The sequence below is a fragment of the Carya illinoinensis genome, chromosome 15, assembly GCF_018687715.1.
Source record: "Carya illinoinensis cultivar Pawnee chromosome 15, C.illinoinensisPawnee_v1, whole genome shotgun sequence".
Classification (NCBI taxonomy): Eukaryota; Viridiplantae; Streptophyta; class Magnoliopsida; order Fagales; family Juglandaceae; genus Carya; species Carya illinoinensis.
The window spans coordinates 38,040,247-38,067,835 of NC_056766.1; the positions used below are offsets into that span (position 1 = coordinate 38,040,247).

Genomic DNA, 27,589 nt, shown 5'->3' on the forward strand with positions numbered 1-27,589 from the left:
AATTTTAGGGAAAACCACGGTATGGGGATGCTGATGGGGATGCTCTTATATGTTGTAACTTTGTCCGATAAAAGTTGCCTCAAGAGGTTTTTACCAATTTTTTCTTGCTTATTTTGTTTTCCTATTTTACCCTTGTTTTGTGTACGTTTTTACCGGGCCTCGACCTTTGACAACATACGAAGAGAGAACGACGAGGCGGGCATGGAGGCTCACATCAAACCTACAAATGGAGAAAAACCAGATAAAAAATAAAATACGAGAAAAGAAGAGAAAGCAATTTTTCGTAGCAGAAGAAAAAGAGAATCAAAGAGAGAGAGAGAAAAACCATACCAGACAAAGAAGAAGAAGAAGAAGAATGGAGCTACGCGGCAACAAGCATTTGCAAAAGAAAAAGAAAGAAACCGAAAAGAAGAAGAAGAGAAGCAACGGCAACACAAGATGCATAGGAAAAGAAGAACAAGATGTGACTATGTAAGGGTTAGAGAGAGAGATATGGGCTGGTCGAGAAAGTTTCCAGAGAGAGAGAGCGATTTATTCAAGGGAAACAAATTACCAACAGAGACAGCAAGGAAATTTACCGGTGTGGAGCTCGTGCACCAAGAAGAGGGAGAAACAGAGATTCGTTGGCAACAAACCCACCAATTGCGGTGTCAGCACCCATTGTTCAATATCGTTCCGGTGAGAAGGCTCAATGGCGACAAAAATTAGAGAAGGGCCAACAAATCACAGCCCCAAACTGCAATGAAGAAAAATCGAAAGAGAGGGAGAGGGAGAGAGAGCACAATCTGAGAGAGAGAGGGAGAGAGAGCACAATCTGAGAGAGAGAGAGAGAGAGAGAGAGAGAGAGAGAGAGAGAGAGAGAGATCTTACAAGCGTCGCTTAGGCGGTCGGGCTCAAATCTGGATTGTGAGAGTTTGGGGTGAATCTTGGGGTGGTTGATCGGAAATCAGTGGTGGCTGTTGGTGGGTCTGCAGCACAACAGAGAGGGCTCAGCTGAGATAGAACTTGTAAGAGGGAGAGAGAAACTCATGGGGAGGGATTTGTGAGTGTTGTCCAAGACTTTTCTATTTAGCCATATCTATAAGCTCGTGTATGCACTGACTCTCAGAACAAGAAAGAGAGAGCGAGGGAGATAGAGACAGAGAGCGATGGACCGATCTCTTCCATTGGTTCAGAGCTATTCGCTTTCATCGATCTCAGATATCTTCATTTTCCTCCTAGAAAACACATCACGTGGTATTAATCTTACATTTCATCATCCGCCCATTTCTTTTATTTTATTTTTTCTTATAATCCATTTTGGTGGGACTGACAGATCCACATTATCGTTTGCAGTGCATCGGTAGTTCTTCTGTTGGGGGCAATGGCTGATTCCGTGAGAGTAATGGCTTTCATATGAGCGTCTTGTGGTGTCGTTTCCTTCATATTTGGAGTTTTTTTTTTTTTTTCTTTTTTTTTCTTTTTCCTAAGCAAGCAAGTAGACTTCATTAAAAAAGTATAAAAGATGATACATAAAAAGGGGGCGGGGTTCCCTAACAAACGCCCCAGAACAATAATAACAGTGCAAAAAGGTAAATAAAAAAATAAAAAACAGATTTTAGCGACCAATTTCTTGGTCTTCACCCATGTTCTACTAAGAGAACGCCGTCTTAAAAAAAGGTAATAAAACGTTCACAAAAAAATACGAATAGCTCCTCTAGAAGCAGTAAGGGAGGCGGGTGCACTGTTGTTTGTTGTCTTAAGATATTTTTGAGGGATCTGCAATCCTTTCTTCAAGATCACCAGTTAGGAAAAGCGACAATATAGTAGAAAGCATGGCAACAGGTGGACTAATCTATTGCCAATGAACATCTACAAATCCGCACACTTGTGATGGCGTGAGGCAGCCACACGTCAGTGGGAAGAGGATGGGGTGGCCCAGATCTGAAAGATCTCGACGAGATGAAGCGACTAGAACGGCGCGTGTCGCTATCGGAGTACGGCGGCACGTGAAGACCATGCGTGGAGATTTTTGGCGCATGAGGACAATGCACCAAGATTTTTGGCGCATGAGGACAATGCGCCGAGATTTTTGGCACGGCTCCACGTCTTCCTAGAATATCGGCTGCTGTAAAAAGCGATAGTGCGACGCGTGTAGGCTGAAGGAAGCTGGAGAGAAGCAGATCTGACCAAAACCAAACCATTAGAGTTGTTGCTGAAAACAAAAAAGGTAAAAATAGATTATGAGAAAATCTATGTAATAAAAGGATTCACCATTCTACTGCTCTTTACTCTATTTGTTTTCTTAGATATTAACCGTTGGAAAAATCTTTTTACAAATAGATTTTGTGTATCAATTCACACACCGATATTGATATATAAGGTATATGTTTAACAAAATGATGGAAATTGAAAACGGAAATAATCTTCATCAGATAAGAAATTTTTGTCTTCTTTCAAAAAAAAATTTATATATTTTTTAAAATAAAAAAAATTATCGGTGCGCAAATTAGTGCACGAACGTGCTTGTACCTAAAAAAACTCTTAACCGTTTTTCTACACATGAAAAGTAATATACTTTGAACAATTTAAAATTTTAAGTAGCCCATCTAAAAATTTTATCACAAATGATTTATAGTATTTTTTTTCCTTTTAAATTAATACTAATTGTTCATAAACTTTTTATGATAAAATAATTTCTGACATGTTAGAACTTAGATTATAGTTTAGATTATAAATTTCATAAATTAAAAAATATATCATGTCTAAATTAAAAAAAAAAATGTATAATAATTTTGAATCATAAATGAATCCTACAAATTTAACAAAAATATTTTAAATATTGACATTTATATATTCTTGATGATAATACATGACTTTTAGAAGTCGATTATACGTAGATAAATATAGGTTTGATTGTATTCATGTAAATCAAACTTGATTTCATATTTATATTGATATTGACCATGTTAGGCTAATATATATATATATATATATATATTTCTATATAATAAATATCACGTTATTTTATATATTCTTCTTCAACATATAAATTTATTCATCTCTAACATTAATATTACATTAATGGAATGGGGGTTAATTCATTGGTAGTCATCTGATCATTTTTTTTTTCTTATATCAACGGAATTAGTTTTTTCCTTTTACATTTTACGGTTCAAGTGGTTACCTAGGGTCTTATCTTGTTTATTTTGTGAGAACATGAAGTTAGGTATTTAAATATGAAGTTAGATAATTTATTAATCATTTTTCTTTTGCAAAAAATCATAAAAGTTTTGTAAAAAATCTAAACTAGGCAAATGTGGCTTGGACATTGCTCTATTACTAGTTATATTAATAAGAATAGACTACATATGGGTATACAAAAGTTAACACTTTATTACTAAAAAGAAATAGAAATAAGAAGATCATGAGCTTGAGCAAATAAAGTTTTAACAAAGAATAATATAATATCTTCCAATGAAAGCTCTTTATCTTCAAAATTAATATCATTTTGTTCCTTTCATGGAACCATAGAATACATATAGGAATCATCTTTCACACAGTGTGATTTGTGGAATACCATCAAAATTCATCTAGCTAACTAGAAGCTCGACCATAGTAGCAAGCATAAGCTAGGCTAGCTCCAATCTTCTGAAGACATCATCCTCTAATGTCCTGGCAACCTTACAATGTAGTGAAAGATGATTCACATTTTCACCATTCTTTCTCTATATACAATACTAGTCCACGACAATCACATAACGTTTATGTAAAGTATCCATAGTCAAAACCTTGCTTGAAGAAGTCATTCAAGTGTAACATAGCGCCTTGAGAGGCGCCTTATTTCTCGAATGATTTCTTCGTGGAAACTGATTGTGTTGCAGATTTTTTAAGGTCTTAAAGGAACAACAAAAAATGTTCATTTTCTAATAGATACCAACCTATATTGTCAGTTCCTGAGTTCTCAATCTCACGGCATACAAGAGCTTAAGCTACTAACTTCCCAATCATGGGTCATCCTAATAAAGCTCACATTCGATTGAATTGAACCACCATAAATCTTCATGAGGTCTGCAACTAATGCTTCCTTTTCATATACAGTCCTAAAAAATTATAGGGAATGTATATTTAAGGACTCTATCTCCACACCATAAATCATGTCAGAATTTTATTCTAGATCCGTCTCCCATCATGATTCTATTTTGTTGAGCAAAAACCCTCAACCTCTTCTAATGTGCTTCCATACTCCTACTCCATAAACCCCTTATACTTCCCTAGTGCTCCACCCCCCAACATACCTCATACTTGAAATAAATCACCAACTTCCATAAAACTTCTCTCTCCATATTATATTGCCACATACATTTTTCAAGAAGAGTCCAATTGAATACCCTCAAATTTCTAATTCACAACCCACTGATAGAGATTAGCAAATATGCCTTATCCCACTTCACCAGGTAGAACTTGAATTCATTCCCTAACACACTTCAATGGAAATCACAATGGAGTTTCCCAATTTGTATAGCCACACTCGATCGAATTGAGAACAAATATAAGAAATAAGTTAATAAATTAGACAGAGTGCTCTTGATTAGTGTCGTTTTACCACATTTTGATAGTTGTAATCTCTTCCAACGTATCAATCTATATTCAATCTTCTCTATTACCTCGTCTCAAATAGATTTAGCCATGAAAAATGCCCCAACGAAAGGCTAAGTTATCTCATGAGAAAGGATAAGACCTTTGGCATCCGAGAGTTTCCATTTGGAGATTGCAAACGTTTCCCAATAGAACCAACTCCGATTTGGATAAGTTCACTTTCAATCGGACACAACTTCAAAGTAAAGTAAGAATGCCTTTTAGAGAACAAATTAGATTTTGGTTTGCATCACAAAATGTCAAAAGCAAACAATAAATAAGAAATATTAAGAGTACCTAGATTGGTGTCACCAATTGAAAACCTAGTCATAAAGTCACTTGCAACCATAATAGATATCATTCTAATAAACAACTCCATAACAATGATGACAAAAAACTTAGACAAATGATCACATTGCCTTAGCCTGCGAGAGCTATTGAAGAAGCCAATTAGACTACCATTCACCGAAATTGAGAACCTCACTATAGATATGCAATACCAAATCAAGAGCACCATCTCTCCTTAAATCCACACATTCCAAGCAAGTATAGTATGAAGTCCCAGTTAACATAATTATAAGCCTTCTCCATATCATGTTTACATAAAATATCCAGATCACCATATTTTAATCTACTATCTAAAGTCTTGACTATTAGCATTGGAAAGTCAAAAGAGTGCAATTGGTAGACGATGGGCAGCCACCGAAACCAATTTGGAAGCATACCACCCCCCCCCCCCCCAAAAAAAAGAAGAACATTGTCTACTTTAATTTTATAACGGCACGGACCCTACCTTCATTTGTAACCGACAATTTATATATAGAATTCTTGTATTCAGCAATCCTACACCATACACTTATTGAGAGAAAAAGAAATATAAAGATAAAAATAAAAATAAGTGGGTGGTGTAAGGTTGCTAAATAGAGTTTTTCTTATTTTTAAACAATATAATGCGAGTGTTTAAGACAAAATGCTTCTTTCTACATATAAATCAAATTATAAGATACAAAAAGCTCCACCATATCTTTACCAGACCTCAAGTACGGAAGGGTTTTAACACTGCAAGGTTAGCTAAATTAGGCTTGGAGCCCCCCAACACAATGAGAAACAAGAACAAATGAACAATATGGTCATAGTATATATATATTTTTTTTTAAGAAGTGAACAATATAAATTTTTTCCTAAGTTGATAAATGAATAATATGGTCATTTGATGAGAGACACGTAACAAAATGAATTTAAAGAACTTTAAAATTCTTTCTTTCAGCCATGGTGAACATCACCATCCCTATGGGACCACAATTCTCCACCACCCTCAAAAGATACTTTGGGATGGGCTACCCATCCATTGCCATCATCTCAAACCAAAATCTTACACTCAATCATCTCTCTCTTTCTCACTTAAATCTGCCTTCTTGAACAATGATAGGGAGAAAGTGTGATCTCCAAAGGCATCACTTTGCGAAGATCTTTCTGGAACTCAATGCTCGGACCCATTTTGTCCAAGGGCTAGGTGGTATTAGTGAGATTGCAACATGGTGGTTTAGTTCAACGAGGAAATCCACTGCCATTGCAATGTCTTACCATCAAAACCACCTACATTTTCTCCCCAAGTTCTAAAAATAAAAAAAAAAGAGCTAAATTATTCTAGAGAGAGCAAAAATGAAGAATGGAAGAAATCCACAACCCCGGCCACTCACATAGCTCCAATTTGATGCAACAGATCTATCCATATGCATCACCTCTTTAACTGATGGACAAGCTATAATGAATATGTTAAAATGAGAGATGCTAGCGAGAAATCAGGAAGGGTAGATCATTGGACCTACGAAAATATTTGACTCATGGAATTAATGAACCTGATGGTTGGGGAGATATTTGCACTCTCCAAAATTTATTTTGGACATTTGTGAACAATGAAGTTAGCAGCGATATACAGGGGTGGTGCTCAATATTCATCAAGCATATGTACTAATCAAACCAACTCAAAAAAATAAAAAATAAAAAAAATAAATTGAAATCAATGTATTTGCATGCTAATGCGTATGTCACTGATAAGAATGCAAAATGCCATATTTGTATTCCTTAATGTCTAATATTTTATACTTATTTGGTGCCTAAATGTACTCATTATTATTTTATTTTGATTTAGGATGCAAATGGAGGCATTAAATGCAAAACAAAGTTAATTGGGTGATTTTGGACAGTTTCGACATCACTTCATAATCTGGACATAACTCTCTCATCCGAGCTACGATTGAAATGCTATGGAACCCCAAGACAAATATCTACAACTTTCATGTTTTGAGTTTTGAGAGATATTGGCTGCATCAAGGTCGAAATCTGGCCCGAAGTTGACGCACCTGCACTGCTGATGTTCTAGAACATCCTACAATTTTAATACGTGGATCTAATGTGATTTATTTGCAAATCTAATGCACGAAAATTCCAGCTGAAAACATCACTTTCCTAGTTATATTAAGACTTTATTTTATTTTTAATATTTTTCTTAATTAGTCAAATTTAAATATAGTTACTGGAGGATAATGTTTAGAATATTTTTAGAATATTTTTTTGGAGACTTGAGAAAAACTGATTTGAACGGGTAAAGAAAAGTTAGAGAAGAGCGCAGGGAGATGCACGTCTGGATGTCTACTCCATTCCCCTCATTTCTCCCCTATCTTTACTTGTTCAAATCAGTTTTTCTCAAGCCTCCAAAAAAATCCCTTAAAAATATTCTAAGTATTATCCTCCAATAACCATATACAAATCTAACTATTTAAGGAAAATATTAAAAATAAAATAAAGTCCTAATATAATTAAGAAAGTGATGTTTTCAGCTGAAATTTTCGTGCACCAGATTCGCAAATAAATTGCATCAGATCCACGTATTAAAATTGCAGGACGTTTTGAAACGTCAACAATGCAGGTGCGTCAAATTCGGGCTAGATTTCGACCTTGATGCAACTATTATCTCTCAAAACTCAAAACATTAAAGTTGTAGACATTTGTCTTGGGGTTCCATAGCATTTTAAATAATCTCAATCGGAGCTCGGATGAAAGAGTTATATTCACATTACAAAGTGATGTCGAAACTATCCAAAATCGCCCAATTAACTTCGTTTTGCATTTAATGCCGTCATTTGCATCCTAAATCAAAATGAAATAATAACGAGTATATTTAGGCACCAAATAAGTATAAAAGACTAGACATTAAGGGATACAAATATGGCATCTCGCATTTTTATCAGTCACATATGCATACCAAGGAAATCCCTGCTATTTAGAGCATCCACCCATGTTTCCACAGATTCATATAGGGTTGCACGTTCATCAGTGATGTTATATTTCTTTTTCAATTTCTTGGACTCTAATTACACAACAGCAACTCCACAATATTTCATAGCGATTTTTTCTGTGAAGCCAAAATTACCTGTAATATTATAAGACATTGCTGCATGGATTAATGTTATCACCCAGTGTCTAAAGCCCAAGTTAATCATTTACTTGAGAATGTAGGAGCAGGAGAAGACCAATTGGCACAAAATTTCAAACATATGTAGAATGGTAACATGAGAGTATAAATGGTCTCCTCCCCACCCACCCAGCCACACAGATCCACAATTTTGTGATAACCCCAGAAGATAACAGATCAGATAGGTCGGACACAACACACCATAAAAAAACTATTCTAAAAAGACATGACAGTGTTGACTTATGCTCCTTGTTTTAGTCCCACATCGGTGAGATTAAAGAAAATGGCATAGGTCATGTATGATAAATAAGAGGCTTAACCTCTTAATTTAAGTGCACTAGTTGAAAGTTTATTTAGTAACTTTTGACTTTAGTTAAATTCCTTTGTTAGCCTTTTTGTAAAAATAGAAAGAGATGTAAAGTTAAAGTTTTACTAGTAGGGCAGCTTTGTGGGTGTGTTTGGGGTAAGGAGAAAATTTGTGTGATTGTAACAATTTTTCACATAGTGAATTTTTCTTCTCTGGGTCTGATGGTTTTTCTCCTGTTTTGGAATCTCTATGTAAATTTCTTATGTTGTTATTATTTCTCTATTTTTCTTGTTATTCCTGCAAAAGGTAGATCCTAGGGGAGGTGAATTTGGGAGGTCTAAATTTCTAACACTTGGTATCAGAGCCACTAGGTTCTTTTTGTAGGGTGGAGCTTTTGTGTGGTAGTATGGATATGTATAGTATAAAGAAGTTTTGTCTAGGAGATTGAAAATTTTAAGTGTGTCCATTGTGACCCTCCAATCTTTTCTGGGAACTGAGTGAGGTACTATTCATTAATACGGTAAATTCATCAAAGCAATATTAGGAAGTAGGACTTCAAATCCTATCAAATTTGAGGTGAAGAAATTGGTTTATACAAGGCGTTGAAGGGCAGATCAACCCCTGAAGTTAGCAATGATACTAGCGACTGGTGAAACGACTAGTACAAGGAGCATGTTCGGCAAGTGGCTCTAAGTCAGTAAATGGAGATACTGGTATTGATGCTAATGTCTCTCTCCATGGAAGATTTTGATATTTAAAAAGAGACATGTACATCCTCATGGAATGCCACTAATTGCCAAAGTTGTCATGATAGAGGATATGTTAATGTTAGCGAGTCCACAAGTTTGCACACAAGCATTGGTTTGGCATTGATGTAGGGTGTGTGGTGGAAATTCATATCGATGACTGATAAACTTTCAGGAGAGCCAAATATGGAAGTTACATCATAATTTTCATAAATGTTATTTTTCGACATGAGCCGAAATAAAATGCTTGGAATTGGTTTTATTCTGAGTGGGTATGTTTTTATGGTGAAGCATGATAGCGAAAGCTATGAAGATCTTCATTGATGTGAAGCTTGGTTGTGGGACCAGTCAAAATTGCAAAGTAGAGATTGTTGACTTATGCTCCTTGTTTTAGTCCCACATTGGTGAGATTAAAGAAAATGGCATAGGTCATATATTATAAATAAGAGGCATAACCTCTTAGTTTAAGTGCACCAGTTGAAAACTTATCTAATAACTTTTGACTTTAGTTAAATTCTTTTATTAGCCTTTTTGTAAAAAGGAAAAGAGATATAAAGTTAAAGTTTTACTAGGGGTAGCTTTGTGGGTGTGTTTGGGGTGAGGAGAAAAATTGTGTGATTATAATAATTTTTCACATAGTGAATTTTCTTCTCTAAGTCTGGTGGTTTTTCTCCTATTTTGGAGTCTCCACGTAAATTTTTTATGTTGTTATTATTTCTCTATTTTTCTTATTATTTTTGCAAATGGTAGATCTTAAAAGGGTGAATTTAAAAGATCTAAATTTCCAACAGAAAGGCCAAAGCTTTGGCACATTTTTAGCAAAAGACAGAAGTTGATAATTAAAAGAAAATGATGAAATGAACCCTACTGCATTCGCCAACATCCAATCATACAACATTCTCAATAAAGAGAATTTCACAATTGCATTTATTCAATAGAAAATGGACAATCAAGAAGTCAGGAAAAGAAGAATAGGATGAAATGCCCCCTGATACCTATGACCAACGTCTAATCATACAAGATTCTCAAAAAAGAGAACTTAAGCATCTCATTTATTCGACAGAAATGTACAAAATACCATTTTTGTTGTCTAGATTAAGAAATGAAAATACCAATAAATTCTTATTGGATTCATGCATTTCTTACCATTGCTTGTGATGTTGTCAAAGGATTCAAGAGCCTCAGAAGTATTTCGATATATGTTTGGCGATAATATATGCACCAAGTGACTGTCAGCCCACCTACACCATCAAGGCATAAAATTAGAAGATTGTAATTTTCAAAAGCTATCATTGTAATTGTAATGCCTACTAAATCCTGATCAAGATTTGAAATGATAAAGCAAAAGTATACTAATCAACTCTTGTTGAAGCTAAGAAATAATAACACAAGGCAGCAAGAGGAGAGCATTATTTTAGAATGTTTTCAAAAATCAAAGGTACTTACTGATTTTTGAAAACACTTACTGATTTTTGAAAACGCATATGTAGGCATGAGCTTCTATACACGTATGGTATATATATATTTACACTACAAAAAGGATAGAATTGTCGGCGTTGGTTATGTGCCAACAACTGTTCAATAAAATACCGCAAATTAATTTGTAGTGTTTTTCTACCGGCGTAACCGCCTGCCGATACCTTGGAGTCGCTATTTCCACATTCCAGCATTTGTCCAAATGTCGGTGCTTGAAAATCTTAGTAACAGCGTTTGTATACCATTTAGCGGCATTTCTTTAAATGCCGCTAGCTTTTTCAAATTAATGGCATTTAAAAAAATGCTGCAATTAGTGTGTTGCCATCCCATTACATAAAATAGCAGTGTTACAATAAATGCCATTGCTAGTACATTGCCAACACTTCATATAAATTGGCAGCATTTATTTAAACACCACCAATAGTACGTTGGTGACACAATCAATCCATTAACGACATTTATCTAAACGTCGCCACTAATTAAAATTGCAACATTACTATAAATGTCGTTGCTATTTCATTGTCTGCGCATCGTATAAATTGACAATATTTATTTAAATGCCACTAATAATATGTTGGTAACACATTAAATAATATTAACGACATTTAACTAAACAATGCCACTAATTAAAATAGCAGCGTTACCATAAATGCCATTGCTATTTCATTATTGGTGCATCATATACATTGTCGACTTTTATTTAAATATCACTAATAGTACATTGACGACACCTTAAATATAGTAACGAGGTTTATCTAAATGCTGCTACTAATTAAAATAGCGGCGTTACCACAAACATAGTTGCTAGTTCATTGTCGGTGCATCATATAAATTAGTGGCATTTATTTAAATGCCACTAATAGTATATTGGTGGCACATTAAATAAATTAACAGCGTTTATATAAACGCTGCCACGAGTATGTTGCCAACGCATTTTTTAAATTAACGGTATTAATAAAAACGCCGCTACAAATACGTTACCAACGCATTGCATTAATTAACAGCATTTAAATAAGCGCTACCACTAGTATTTTGACAAAGCATTATATTAATTAATGGCATTAATCTAAATGCCACTACTAGTATGTTGTTGACGCATTATATAAACACCACTAACTATATTTGCTCCCGTTAGCAATTTATTTTATGCCGACGTTTAGAATGCACCAATAATATGATATACCACAATATAACAATATAATAAATAAATAAATTAATAATAAATATAATATGATAGATCAAAAAAATTATAAATCAAATCACATGAAAGTTCTTCCTGTGTAATTCTTCTTCTTCACATTGTGTTTGTCATTAGCTTTCCAACCATTTATTTCTTAGGTAGTTCTTCACATAAAGAGTAATATTTGTTAAAGCAAATAAAGCGGATATTGTGCTGCAAAAAGAAAACAAGAAATTAGTACAAAAACATCTTAAACGGATTATTCTTAAACATAATAGTTTGACCCCAAAAACTTCTAGAATCCAAAATTATCATTTTATAAAAATCACATTGGCTTTCTAAAGAAGAAAAAGAAAGAAAAAGAAAAGATCATGTCTTTCTAAACAATGTGTCTGAGCAAACTAGCATTCATATATCCTAGACATGGAAGAGCTGACATGTTCATGTGATTTTCTTAAGATAGGAATAATTCACAAATTTTCATATGTGCTCAAAAAAGGAATCTTTTAAACTGAAATGAGTTTTTCTTTATAATTTCACTGGAGAAGAGTTTTCATTCTCATACATTGCGTGAAAGCCATATGACAGTATATGTTTCAAGTTACAAGATCATTTTGTTAAAATATGAAGATCAAAATGATAACCGCCAGCAAGACTACCGGCTAAGGAAGAAAGATATGCCTACTCAGTAGCATCAACAAGGATCAAAGTCTCTAGAAGGAAGTTGGAATCACAAGAATTAGACAGAAAAGGAAATTGAAGAGCACACTGGAATTAGCAGTTGACTTCTTTGTTTCCTTTCATTTTTTCTTTCTTTTTTTGGTATCTGTTACATGATTTGTACATAGTAAGTTATGCCATTAATATAGGACTTGAGATGACTTTACATACCGCTTCTCCAACAATGTTCCAATAAGTTTGATAAAAATAAACCCTAAAGCCATCGGGATCTGGAGATTTAAGAGGCCCAATCCACTTCAAAGCTTCTTCAACTTCTTCCTTTGTAAACTCCCTTTGCATAACTTCATTCATACTAGCCAATATTCTTGGATCAAATGGTACTAATAGAATCCTCTATTTCCTCCTTGGAAGGATTAGATGAAGAAAAGATACCCTAAAAATATTGATGAAAAGCCCCTTCTATTTCCTCCATATCATTCAATTATCTACCTTGGGGATCTATAATTTGTTTGACCCAATTTTTTCTTCTTCTCTGACTAGCTCCCAATTGATATTAGTCTGTTTTAGCCCTCTGTCTCTACTTTATATTTTCTTTTTCCAACAGCTTCCATATATTCTTGCAATCTTTTTATAGCTACTCCATTATGGGGGCCTTGATTTGACTGCTCCAGTTTCAGTAATTCAGTTTTCTGCCTTGTACTCTTTCCTTCATCCTCAGCTTTTGTAAAGCTCCATCTAATCCATGCCTTTTGAATAACAGTGCGTGCGTCCCTACTCCTCCAATGCCTATTTTGCTTTAAACCTAAATATCCTAATCCTCTTTCTCCTTACATAGTTTTCCTCATTCAAAACCACATTATAGCTCTATGATCAGATCTAGCAGCTGGTAAAATTTTCACCACCCCATTACTGAATAATTCTATCCATTTAGCATTGGTCATGTCTCTGTCCAATCTTTTGGTTGTGAAGGAGTCATCTACATGTTTATTGCTCCGTGTGAATTTATCACCTTCCCAATCCAAAGGAAAAATATACTTGCAAGCACAATTGTACATTAATCTTTGCACCAATATGATGTGATTGGTCAAAAAGTAGATTTAATTAAAAATAATGTTAATTTAAATTTTAAGTATGAATAAATCAGTATTAGTATACAGATTAGTGCGTAACTGTATTTGTATGTAGCAAATCTCCAACCCAAATCAGACATATTATTCATCTCAAGTGCATGTCTAAAACTAATGAGGCAATAGATACATCGTATCAAAAGATGTGATTAAAGTAAAAATAAAATAAAATATTTAAATTAAAAAATTACTTTAAGAAGTAATTTTTTTTAAAAAAAAAATCAAGCTTACATATATAATAATTAAGTTACAAAGTCTAAGGAGGATCATTTCCACTATCAATAAATAATAAGCATCTAGACAATAAATCAAAAGGTATACAGCCAAAGACAGAGTTGATTGCAGCCTATTGAGCCATCGCGTGTGTACATCGATTTGCAAATCGATGAATTTTTGCAAAGATCCAACGCTTAAAAGAAGTTGATAATAGCTTTATGTCTTCAATGATGGGTTTCATTTGTCAGAGAATATTAGTTCTTGTACTATCCAGAGAGTCTACTACCAACTGTGAGTCCCCTTCCATAAGAAGTTAATTAAGAAGTTGTTTGAATAATTAGATAAGATGAGATAATTTTATATAAAATATTATTAGAATATTATTTTTTAATATTATTATTATTTTAGAATTTGAAAAAATTAAATTAAAAGTTAAAAAAGTTAAATTGTTTATTTTATTTTACGTGAGAATTTAAAAAAATTATAGTAATGAGATGAGATGAGATAGGTTAAGAGAATTTCTAAATCCAAACAGTCTCTAAGATCCCGTTTGGTTATACAGATGAGATGAGATGAGATGAGATGCTTTAAATAGTAATAAATAAAATATTGATATAAGATAATTTTGTAATATTAATTTTAGATTGAGATTTGAAAAATAAAATTATTTATTATATTTTATATGGAAATTTGAAAAAGTTATATTGATAAGTTGAGATGAGTTTTTCGGTTTTTTGTAACTCACCTCGCCAGATAAAACCCGGGTATATATGCCAATCAGAGTGAAGCAGAAACCCTACCAGAGGGTTTAGCAAAATGGGGGATGGCGATGACTACAAGTTCTTGAAGATAAGAGACGCCGTTGCTTCAATCAATCAGCGGGTGAACCTCATCGGCGTGATCATTGAGTTCAGTGCTCCAAGGCAAACCAAGGGAACTGGTACTCTCTTCCTCTTATTCGCTTCTAGCAGTTCTACATTTCCTGGAATATCATGGTTGCTGTTCTGTCTCAAAACTGTGCTGCTAATATAGTCTCTCTCAAAATTTGTGGTTCCAATTTTAGTTTCTCATTCCTTTTAGAAAGTACATTTCTTTGAATTTTTGAGTTTACGGAAATGAAAAAGGTAACGTTGTACCATTGATGACTTTTCTGGCGATGATGACACAAAGGCCGGACTCACGGCTGCTATCACTTTGGTTGGTTGGTAGTAGAGTGATGAAAAGTGCTGTAAGGTTTCTGTTCTGAGCCATTTCATACAACGTTGGAAATGAAAACATCGTTTCATATTCTTGGTTGTTCTTTTTTGGATATGCGTCTTAGAATGTGGCTTTTTTTGTTATCAGATCTCATAAGACACTGAACACTTTTAATTTTTATTATAAGTCACGGAACACTATATTTGATTAAAGCAAAATTACCAAATGAGAGTTGTGGAAGATTTATGAATATCTTGTAATCATATCATTGACGTGGGTAGCGCATTCCTTTTAGAAAGTACATTTCTTTGAATTTTTGAGTTTACTGAAATGAAAAAGGTAACGTTGGACCATTGATGACTTTTCTGGTGATGATGACACAAAGGCCGGACTTACGGCTGCTATCGCTTTGGTTGGTTGGTAGTAGAGTGATGAAAAGTGCTGTAAGGTTTCTGTTCTGAGCCATTTCATACAATGTTGGAAATGAAAACATCGTTTCATATTCCTGGTTGTTCCTTTTGGGATACGCATCTTAGAATGTGGCTTTTTTTGTTATCAGATCTCATAAGACACGGAACTCTTTTTTCTTTTCTTTTTTTATAAGTCACGGAACACTATATTTGATTAAAGCAAAATTTCCAAACGAGAGTTGTGGAAGATTTATGAATATCTTGTAATCATATCATTGACGTGGGTAGCAAATTTTCACTCAACCTCCTTATGCAAATCTTCAAACAAAATAAATGCTCTTCAGCGGTCTTAGAGGAAAATTATTCTGTCTGGGGAAAACAATGTATTCTTGCTCCTTGCAGTACATATTAATTAGGTATGGTGTAACCTTTGATATCCAGTTGGTTCTATACTGTATTGCTTGCATTTTCTACTAAATACTAAAGTCAAGTTAGCAGATCCAACATCTGTTAAGTTTTGTAATCATGTCACTTGGGAAATATTTACTTGAAATGTGCTTTGATTGTACTCCAGTGGTCTTTGTAATTATTATTTGTTTGCAGATTGCTGTTGTACATTAAGAATAATTGATGAATCACATCCAAAAGATGGGATTTCAGTTAATGTTTTTGAGGAAAGCATGGACAAGCTCCCTCACATCGCATCAGCTGGCGACATAATTCAGCTTTCTCATGTTGTGGTACATCCTGATTGCATATTCCTTAAAAAATATGATTTCCGTGATGCTTTTCTTATTCAATGATTTTTTTTTTTCTTGGAGTTATCTGGTTTATATAAAAGTTTTGGACATTCCCCAGGTTTTCATATTATATATTTTCTGGTTTGATTAGTTGTTTCTATTTGTGGATGAAAATGTTCAACAGGTTAAACCCACTAAATTTGTTGGCGAGTTTCTTATGATGAAGTGAGACAGACTTTTTACGTGTATCTTGGTTTAGCTTTAGATAACATTACTCTTCACACGCTTTTTTATGGTATTTATGGTCAGCGGGGGAACTTCCTCTTGAAAGAAATGGAGTTGAGATGCTAATGTATCCACTAATTTTTTTTTTTTTTTTTTCTAACTTGACTTTGTCCTCTATATTGCCTATAGTATTATTAAGTTAGAATTTTCTTTATTTTTGATGGGGATTAATATTCTGAAGTGGTAAAAGTTGGGATGTGCTATTTTGCAGATGAAAACCCATGGTTGGGAAGTGAATGCTGTTTTCAATAAGAAGTTTTCTTCTTTTGCTCTATATGGAGGGAAAGAAAGTGAAAACTTACGTCCTTATCAAGTTTCTTCAAAATTTCGCCCAAGAGAGCTGGACAAGAAGTTCATAGAGGGCCTAAGAAAATGGTTTGTAAATTTTCAGCTTGATGAAGGTATTCTTAAAATTAAATTGATATCGTTAAGCAATGACTTCATCCCTCATTTATATTTGCTCTCTCTTTGAAGTCATTATCAAAGGTATTGCTACGCTGAAGCTATATATTGTTTGAATCCGTACATAAATACCCATCTAGAGTTCTTGCTTTGGCTACTGTGATGCAGGTTACTTGCATGGAAACTGAAGCCTTTTTTTTTTTTTTATTAGTAATGGAAACTTTTGAATGTTCCTTTGAAATTATTAAATACGAGATATGAATGCTTGTGAGTTTTTTTTTTTTTGTTTTAGATGTTTTGAGGATAAGACTAAAAGGGGGGGGGGGGTGTTTTAACTGACTTTTATGAAATTATTTGCTTCATTTTTAGCATTTATAATTTATGAAAAGGGAAACACATTGCAACCCTCTCTCTCTCTCTCATCCAACTAGGCATAAGGGAACCACTTCATCCCTCCCCATTTTCTCTCCTCACTCCTCATGCAGTTGGATGAATGGTATGAGGGCATTGGAGGGAGTTCATGGGAAAGTTAAAAGTTTGGTGAGGAAGGAAAGGGTTTTGGTTAGACAAAATCCCACTTTTGGCCATCTTTATTCCACCAAAATCAGAGGGTTAATGAGTTGGAAGGAAAAGTTATTATGATCATTTTTTATAAGTCCCATGATCATTATGATAATTTTTTATCTTATAAAAAAAATTATGATCATTTTCTAATTCCAAAATTTCCTTATCAAGAAGAGAGAGAAAAAAGGGTAAGGTTCTCATGTCATCTCACTTTAAATGCTCTCTTTTCTTATGAATGTCCAAGTTAATATATTTAGTGGTAAATAAATAAGTAAAAATAGACTTAGTGCATTGTACATGTCAAGCAAAAGGAAAAAAAATGACTCTGACGCCTATGTCCTGCTATGTATCATTTCCTTTGCTTGCTATTATTGTTGAGTGCAGCTGCATACATGACTTCATTGGCAGTTTATAACAGCTCTCTGACATACCTAACCGTGAGTGAGTTTTTGAAGAAATTGAATTTATAATCCATATATTAAAGCATACTCTACTAAAGAAAATATTATATAATCGTATTTTCTTACACAAGGCTTCTTCTTAATCTCGGAGATCACTTTCTTGGATTATGTGTCAAGATATGAACTTTCGAACGTTGCCATGAATTTCAAAGAGGGTAAGAGATTTACGCAGAAACAGAAAAGCAAGCACCAGAACTTTGTTTTCCTGATACTTACACTTAATATGTCTATCAACTTCTTTGTCCCCTCCTTTCTGTTTTGATGCTGGAGTTTGACTATGCATTTCATTCTGATGCAAACTTCAAACCATGGATTTTCTTTGTAGGGTCGACTGACTTCTTGTTTTTGAGAGAAATCAAGGAAGGGCAACGGGTTAATTTGGCATGCAAGGTAATTCAACTTTTATTATGGGTACTATTTGTGTATTTGATTTAATGAAAAGGATTACTATATTTTATTATTTATTTATCTATCCAATGGTCTAACTTGATGAAGTTATATTGGTTCAATTTATTGTGCCTAAGATAGTTCATATCAGTGAGGTTGCTAAAGATGAATGGATGACGTATCTTTGGGATGGAACTGATGCTCCACCAATTAGACCTACAAAGTGAGTTGATTAGTTGATTTTCACTACTTATGTTCAATTTTTTTTTATTCTAAAGCTGACATATTGCAATTGACACTCAATTTAGCATAATTCCATTAGGTCCTTTGGACTCCCTCTAGGATAGTGAAATTCTTTGTATGTTCATTTTGTGATATTCACTAGTCAAGTTAATAATTCTTTTCTGTGGAGGGATATTTGAAGGAGTAAAGTGCCTCTCAAGGTTGCCTTCTTTGCATTCATTGGTTTTTTTATTGAAGATCTTTACCATGGACAAACAAAGGAAGCATCGGGTAATAGTTATTGACTGGTGTTGTGTGTGTGGAAAGTGGAGAAATAGTTGATCATTTGATACTCTATTGTGAGGTTGCCAGGGCTATGTGGATTGATTTTTATAGCAGAGTTGGACTTACAAGGGTTATGCATGCGAGGGTGATTGATCTTCTTGCCAGCTGTGGGGGTCCCTATGGCATATTGCAAATTACGGCAATTTGGAAGATTGGTTCCCATATGCTTCAAATTAAGCATTTAGAGGGAAAGGAATGAAGAGAACTTTGAAGATAAGGAATGCTCCCTGAAAGAACTTAGAAGTCTCTTCTTCAATAATTTGTTTCTATGAGCTTTTGCTGTAGACTTAATGAGCTCAATTTCCATAATTTCCCTGTATCTATTTCTAGCTCTTAACTAGGTGTTTTCTCTTGTATACATCTTGTGTAGTTGGGATTGGCCTATTCCTCCGTTAGTATTAATAGAACTTCTTTTTATCCAGAAAAAAGTGAGTAAATTGACAAGTGAAATGGGTAGGATCCTTGTCCCCTTACACAATTCCTATAGAATTTAATGAGCTTAATTTCTAATGATTTTATCATTACTTTTCCTATCTCTAGACAGGTGGCTCTCTTGAATATCTCGTATTCTTGGATTTTGCATTTTGCGCATTTTAATGAAATTTTAGTTACTTATAAGAATTATTTCTGCTTTTATGTTAGAGAATATTAAGGTTTTTAACCATGAATCACAGGCTAGAAGATGAACAGAATAACCCGCTTCCTTTACAATTGGAACCCCTATCCTTGCCAAGAGATCTGTTATGTACTTTTCCTACTGTCGGAACCATCTTAAGGGTGATCTTCCACCAAGGCATTCAGAAGCATTACCTTGACTTGCTGCATGTTGGGAAATGGGTAAAATTTGTGAATGTTCTCTGTGAAGTGCATTCAGGATTATGGCTTGGTGTGTTGACACATTTCACGAAGCTTCGATGTAGTCAGAATGAGGACCATCTAATATCAACACGCCAAAGGTGGTTGCTGCTTTGAATGGACACATTATTAATACTATAATATCTTCTCTCTTTTTATTTCGACGTGCTTGTTCAGTTTAAAGAGGAAAAATGGGCACTGCACAAACTTTTGCTAAGGAAATGCCATGGCATGATTATTTTTCAGGTTATATGATGAGCGGTTATCATTGGAGTGGGGACGGATTCCATACTGGTGCTTTCCGTGGGCACGCCTTACAGGTTTCACATTGCATTTGGATTTCGGTAATAAATGATATCACAGTTGTGTTCTGGAAGCTTTTTTTGATGGTGCATATCCTTTCCCCCTGCAGAAGTTGATTATGATCGTGTGCCATTTGTTACACTCATGGATGTTCTTACTTATAGAGAGGTATCCATATCTGTTCCCTCCCAAACCGTTTTGTTTTTTGATGCTTGCAAATATAACCCCTAAACTCTTTGTTTATCTATTTATTTTTCTTATTGGTAAACAAAATTTTATTAATCATAAGAATAGGCAAGAGCCTAAGTATACGGGACATATACAAGAGCATTGCCTATGCGTGCTAGTTTAGTTGTTTATTTATTTATTTTTTATTGGCACTGCGTGTCTGAGAATAATATCCTGACTAATCCCGGGGGTGCATAGTACTTCGGTAAGGAGTTTCCCGCAAGTGCACCTTGGGTAATTCAAGAGGAAAATCCTTCAGTCCGATGGTCCCTAGAGCTTGGTTGCACTGAAGAGTATTTGGACCTTAGACCTTGGAGGGAGCATACCACCAAGACCAAGCCCTTTATTTATGTGTTGTGTTGTTGTAACTATAACCATTATTGTTAGCATTATCGTTATTACCACTGCTACTACCACTACTATTTTGTCTATTTTGAAGTTTGGGAATTCTTCCCATTGAATAAAAGACACTCCCAGTGATCCTTGACTGGTAACCAGTCCTTTATGTTCTGCATAGTATCATAAATGAGTTTATCGTGCTATTGCATGTGTGTCTATGAAAATTTTGATTTCTCATAATGTTTTTCAAAGGAAGAGTTTTAGGTTTTAATGGATGACTGTTTCTTTTGTGTCCAATCACAAATGTGATTAGAAGTAGAATCTCCTGGTAATATTACAGTTTTCTCCAGCCATTGGCATGTCCATTCAATGTGCAAGTATTTGTCTTCTTAGCATTGTTTCATTACAATTAAATCAAAGGCATGGTTTCTGTGCTTGTGATTCGTTAAAGAAATATTAGATTTCCCATAAGTGGATGGAGAACCAATGAAATATTAAAGAGATATAATTGGTTGGGGAAACTTAATGGTAAATCTTAAGGATGGATTTCTTTTTCTGTGTCCAGAGTCTCAAACAGACAGCATCTTTGTAGTGGTTAAATCCTACAAGTTCAAAGGAAAATAAATACAAGTTTTGTGACTGAGAGAGGGCTTATACTGGCTGGGATCCAGTAATTAACTGGGGAAGGAAGTATTTATCTTTGAGAACCCCTAGGGGCTGGCTCGATTGGTAAGGGTCTTGGGCTTGGTGTTGTGCTCCCTCTAGGTCAAAGGTTTTAACCTTTCGGTGCAAACAAGTTTTAGGGGTCACGTCCCATCGGTTAAAAAACCAATGATGTACTTAATCCGTGTGAGGAACAAGATACATGGGTTTGGGATTTAACTGGGTAAAAGATCTTGCATTGCATGGTCGCATGGTCTCCAGGATTCCTCATCATAGAAAAAAGAAAGTATTCATCTTTGAGATGTCTTATCTCACCCCTCCCCTTTTTTCACACCCCTCCTGCCAATCTCTTCAATTACCCTCACTTTTATGGAAATGCAGGTGCTTTTTTTTTTCCCTTTCCCCAATGACTCTGTGAGGATGCTACTTCATGTCTTGGAGTTTGGCATTCATTTGAGCATTTTAAAGTATGACGTGGTCTTATGGCTCAATCTTCGTTTTTGCTGAGTGAACTGCATGTCTTACAGGTAACAGCTAAATTCAAGTGTGTAGCTCGAGTAGTAGCAGTACTTCCATGGCAGGCTGAGGACTTCTGCTCTCCACTTGGGACTTACAGGATCAGGCTGACCCTGGAGGATCCGACTGCTAGAATCCATGCTTTTTTGTTTGGTGAAGATGGGGTAAGAACATAATTCAACAATTTGACCTCATCCGATATACTTTTACGTGAGTTTGGCGCCCCTTTGAAATAAATAATTCCTTCCTCTTGCTCATGTATTTCCTGCTTAGCAGTCTGAGTCTCAGCTCAAATCTAGACATAGGTACTGGCCACTTCAGTTTTTAAACAAAACAAAATTATACCAATATATTCTTCTTCTTCTTCTTCATAAATGAAAGGGCTTGTATCCTCTCTCAATGCGATTTTTTTAATATAGCAATAATTAAAAATAATGTAGTTTGATTTGGTCCTGATTTGTTGGATATCAAACTCTAGATCAAACCGATACATGTCGGTTCTTAAGCTTTGGGACTGACGACCAACCGGTCTGGTGAATAATCAGCTGTTTCCTACCAGTTCTGGTATGTCCAATTGATCATGTTTCGGTCCTGTACACCCCTAGAACATATATAGACTACATTTTGCACAAGTTTTTTTTTTTTTAAATATATATTTATATTGATATAAGAAATACAATTTTATCAAAAGCACAAAAGAAGACAAGCACACAGGAAGAATACAAAGGGATACACCCTACTAGCACGCAAAAGAAATATAGCAACAGGTTTGGAATTCTAGAAAGCTAGTGAGTTGGGAGCTTGTGTGAGCAGTCATCCAAACATAGAGGGTACTGAATACAATGGCTTAACTTTGATGCTGTCCTCTCACAATCTTTCAATATTCAAGCATCGTGTTCTTTTCAAATGCACCCCATGACACGCGAAGACACCGTCCTCTAAACCTTTGAATTTCTCTGTGTTTCACAAGGGTTCCATCAGCATACCAACTCCACTTGCGGGGGATGACCAACCCAAACCCAAAAATGCTTAACGTTTCTGCACATACTTCTCTAGCCAGCCTCTAGTCTACTTGCCAACGAGTTTGCATGACAAAATATTCAAAATATTCTACTATGAATACTTTTTCATATGCTTACTGGATGGATTAGATTTAATTCAAGATTTAATTAATTTAAGTCAATGAGTTTCATATGCTACTTTACTTTCTTTGATCTCTACTCTTTTACGTGGTTAGATTCTTTTTAATTTTGTTGTCTTCATTTATGATAGGAGAAATTTTTTGGTGGGTATCCCTCCGTTAACGTATTGAAACTGAAGCTAAACAAGTTGCTTGGAATAACAGTAAGTTATACTGGCAAGGAGGTAGAAAATGCTTTGAGAAATCCCCCTTGGGCACAGTTTTGCCTGAAATCTTACTACCTGTCTAAAAATGATGTTTGGGGGAGTAGACACTATCGAATCTTTGGCACCAAGCTGGAGTAAGGAGTTCTACAAGCATTGTCAGATCGTTTCTCTCTACTTTTTTTCCTTACTTCATGCTAGTAACTGCGGCTGAACTGGGCATTGTTTTGTATATGCTATATTATCCTGTTTACATAACTGTAAATAAATTGGGGCATTTCGTTTTAATTTCTTTTTCCCACCAGAGACTGGCTCATCATATAGATGGTAGGCTGCAAAATGTTGGATTTGGCAAACTCCAATTTTGACTAATGTCGCATGTTTTGCCTATTCCATCCAAAACATATTTCCACATTGGATTAGGCATCTTATCTCTATATAATAATAAAATATGATTAATTTAATATTTTTAATCAAATTTACATTTGATCCAAATCATCCGATTCAACACATTCCAAACAAATTTACATAGTTGCCTCCATACACATTCAGCACAACCCAAAACGGTCACATGGCTGTCTCCATACACATTCCAAATACAGTCACACAGTCCATACATATTTAGCACATAATCACATAATTAACTCCGTAGTCCATACAGTCACATGGTTCTCCATACGCATTCAGCACACAGTCACATAATTGACTCCATACACATTCCAAACACATTTAGCATAGTCACAAAGTTGCCTCCATACAATGACAATCCCAATATGTTAGCCCAAGTGGTGAAGGCCTTGGTCTTGGATATCACTCCCTTCAAAGTCCAAGGTTTAACATCTTATAGGTGCAAACAATCATTTGGGGCTATACCCCTAGGTAAAAAGCCTGCAATTTAACCAATTCTGGGTATGAAAAATTTAGTGGGTGCGGTGCACAGGACTATCGTTTGGGGACAATTGTGCTTGCAATTAGATTTTTCCTTAAAAAAATTAAAAATTAAAAATAAAAACATAGTTGCCTCCATACACAACACCTACTTACAAATTCAGGTCCTCCAATTCAAAAGTGTATTTTCCAGCCATAGAATTAATACACAATCAGACTTGTCACATGGTTGCTGCCTAGCCACGTGTTGGGGCTAGGCAGCAACTAAAATAAAATAAAATAAAAGTGTAGCATTGATCTACATTAATGTCAACAACAACTATCCAAAAAGGTCGATCAAACAGCTACACACTTCCAAAAGGTGTGGATGGGGATGAAGATGCAGATGAAGACTTACTCTTTGAAACCTTGTAAATTTCCTTTTGAAGATTTTGGAAATAGTCTTGCTTTATTGCATTCATGCCAACAAGATTTAATTTCATAATCTCCATATCGATCTTTTCCTTCTTAAGTGCAAATAACTCATTTCTTTCACTCTGCCTTGGTGACCACTTCTCTCCTCTCAACCATGTAAGTGTTTATGTTACCAATCATGCGAGTTAAGATGTGATTAAATTTAGCCGTTAAAATCTTCTCTAAACTTTCTCTTTCTTTCTCACCCTTCTTGTTTGGAGGTATCTCATCAATGAACTTGAAGTTGTCATCCAGAGTGGGCTTGAGTCCGAAATAGCTGGACGTTTTCCTAATAGTTTTCTCCTTGTTGCCAATGTCAACAAATGTTGCTGCAATTTTTGTTAGTGTCTCAATAGACACCAGTAGTGTTCCAAAGAATCATACATTGTCTTGTTTTGTCGCACTACTTGCATGCAATGATCTACTTGGGGTTAAAGCATTACAAAATTTTTTTGTGCATTTTTGGATGGATTGTCATTGATTAATCAATGACACAATAGATCATTTAGCAGTGTGCGATTTTTTATACTCATTATAATATTAAGAAATTATCTCCCACATTTATGTGGACTTTTGATTAGTCTCTCTCATATAGCACCAATGCTAATGTTTAGCTAAGCCGAAACAAGGAGATTATCGTTCTCTACTGTGAAAGACACACCTTGTTGAGATTTCTTGGTGGATGGCCTTCTTTCACTTTCGACTTGTAATGCTTGGATTATAACAATATCATGTATGCTATCAAACTGGGTGTTGCTTTCTCCTTGTCCGCCACTCGCTACTTTGTAAGAAAGTGATGAAGAATGAATCCTTCTAAAATGGTGTCCATCTTTGAAGATATTATAATTTTACGAAATCAAACAGTTGGGTGAAAAAAGACCACCCACCAAGAAATCTCAACAAGTTGTCTTTCACCGTAGACGAACACAATCTCATTGTTTCGGCTTGGCTAAATATTAGTATTGATACTATACGTGGGGACTAGCCAAAACACATAAATATGGGAGAGAATTTGTGAATATTATAATAAGTATAAAAAAGCACGTACTCCTAAACATTCTATTTTGTCATTGACCAATCGATGATAGTCCATCCTAAAATGTACAATTAAGTTTTGTGCTACTTTAACCCAAATAAAATCATTGCGTCCAAGTGGTGCCACGGAACTAAACAAGGTTGAATTTTGTTTGTATTTTTTTGGGCTGATTTACATACATTGTTTTCTTAGTCTTTTTAGATTGAGAAGGCCAATTACACCATAGAACACTACTAGTGTCTATTCAGACATCACAACTAAAGTGGTAGCAACATATGTCAACGAAGAGAAAACCACATGGGAAATGTTTAGCCATTTTGAACTCAAGTCTACTAGGAGATGATACTCTGGAAGACAATGTCAATGTCATTAGTGAGAGACCTCCAGACAAGAAGGGTGAGAAAGAAGAAGTTCAGAGAAGGTTTCAGAGTTTGAATTGAATCACGCCTTAACTTGTATAACCAATGACAAAAACACTTACATGGTGGAAAGAAAAGAAACGGTCACTAAGGCGGAGAGTGATAGAATTGAGTTATTTGCACTTAAGAAGAAGAAGATCGATATGGAGGGTTATGAAATTAGATCTTGTTGGCATGAATGCAATGCAACAAGAATATTTTCAAATCTTCAAAAGGAAATTTACAAGGCTTCAAAGAGTACGGCTTCATCTACATCTTTATCCCCATCCACACGTTTTGGAGGTGTGGCCGTTTGATCTTGCCTTTCTAAACAATTGTTATTGACATTAATGTAGATCAATGCTCCACTTTTTTTTTCCTTTAGTGGTTGTCCATCACGTGCTAGAAATACATGTGGCTAGGCAACAACTATGTGATAGGTCTGATTGTGTTTTGATTATGTGGCTGGGAAATACACTATTAATGTGACAATTTTGGGCTGTGTATGGAGGTGTTGAATGTTTTTGGAATGTGCAAGTAGGTGCTGTGTTTGAATGTGTATGGAAGCAACTATTTGACAATGGCTGAATGTATTTGGAATGTGTTATGAAATATGCTTAATCCACACTCTTTCCCCGCGTTTTCTACACCGTTTCTATTGAACTCATTGCTTTTTCTCTCGGTTTCTTGCTCCCACATGAGTGTTTCTCGCCCATTGTTTCTAGCCCAAACAAGCATCATTTCGCTCGTTTCCTTTGCACGAAAGCCACTCAAATTTTCTACTAACGCAGCTCCATTCAAAGCCGTCTGCACTAGAGTTCCTCCATCCTTCACCCATGTCCTCACATGAGGGCTAAAGGTAAGTATGTGATAGATTTTTTATTTTTAATTTTTTTTATTGTGGATTGTGATAGACTATATTGACAAATTTTGATAGAGTATAGTGTTTGTATAAAACTTTGTTGTACATAGTTGCTTGTATTGTCCTAATAGAGGCCTAGCATATTGACTTTTTGAGCTTATCGTGTATCGTTCACAAGATTTTGTAAAGTGGATGAAAATTGAACATTTTGAAGCACCATTGTTGGGCTGTTATAATCTCTTTGGTTTATTCTAGTTGGTTACTGTTAGGCTTCACCTTCATGTGTTAGAAAGTTGTCAGCTTCTGTTGTTGGAGTGATTCTAGTCCAAATATCCATAACTAAGTTGAACAGAATGCCAGAAGTGGTTCTCTGATTAGTTAACACTTAGGAATGTGTATGAGTTAACTTTGCTATTTGTTACTCTCAAATTCTAACAAGTATCAATGGAGATATATATTACCAAAGTTAATTTGGGAATTATCATTAAGATAGGATTTAGCAGAAACTAGAAAGATGTTTTTCTCAAATGAGGACTTATCACGGTTTTACCTTTCCTTTGCCTAAAATGAATTGCAATGACCTTGACTCTATACTAGTTCTCAACTCCATGAACATGAAGTGGACATATATGAATATATAGAGATCAACATACCCATGTTAGTACCTCTGGGAGAACCATTTGAAACCTTATACATACAAACACATATACACACTAGGTCGGAGCAACGTGCAAACACATTTGCCTAGTTGGGTGAGATAAGTTTTTAATAAAAATAATATGATTTTTTACAAAAAACTAATTAATGAACCAAGTTGAATCTCCTCTTTGTGGAGTTAGATCTAATTAATAGATCCAAACATTCTA

General features: G+C 34.9%; 1 protein-coding gene and 2 non-coding genes across 4 annotated transcripts; all 3 read left to right on the forward strand.

Moving 5' to 3' along the window:
• The first annotated feature begins 14,582 nt into the window (after positions 1–14,582).
• LOC122296507 (protection of telomeres protein 1b-like) lies at positions 14,583–23,374 on the forward strand. 2 transcript variants are annotated; one of them, XR_006238575.1, is made up of 11 exons: positions 14,583–14,765; positions 16,036–16,172; positions 16,669–16,858; positions 18,210–18,274; positions 18,409–18,494; positions 19,513–19,794; positions 19,940–20,013; positions 20,106–20,164; positions 21,754–21,906; positions 22,221–22,306; positions 23,015–23,197. XR_006238575.1 is itself a non-coding variant. In XM_043106274.1 (10 exons), exons 1-10 carry the CDS (start codon positions 14,642–14,644, stop codon positions 23,225–23,227), a joined length of 1,383 nt encoding a protein of 460 aa, XP_042962208.1. In that variant the 5' UTR covers positions 14,585–14,641; the 3' UTR covers positions 23,228–23,374. The 2 variants fall into 2 exon arrangements, 1 of the variants encoding a protein (XP_042962208.1); XM_043106274.1 differs by lacking the exon at positions 22,221–22,306 and having other exon boundaries at positions 14,585–14,765; positions 23,015–23,374.
• On the forward strand, positions 14,977–15,076 carry LOC122298050. The gene has a single exon (XR_006239106.1). It is a non-coding gene; the product is annotated as a small nucleolar RNA snoR113 (small nucleolar RNA).
• On the forward strand, positions 15,389–15,488 carry LOC122298051. Its single transcript, XR_006239107.1, has one exon. It is a non-coding gene; the product is annotated as a small nucleolar RNA snoR113 (small nucleolar RNA).
• Positions 23,375–27,589: the final 4,215 nt, after the last annotated feature.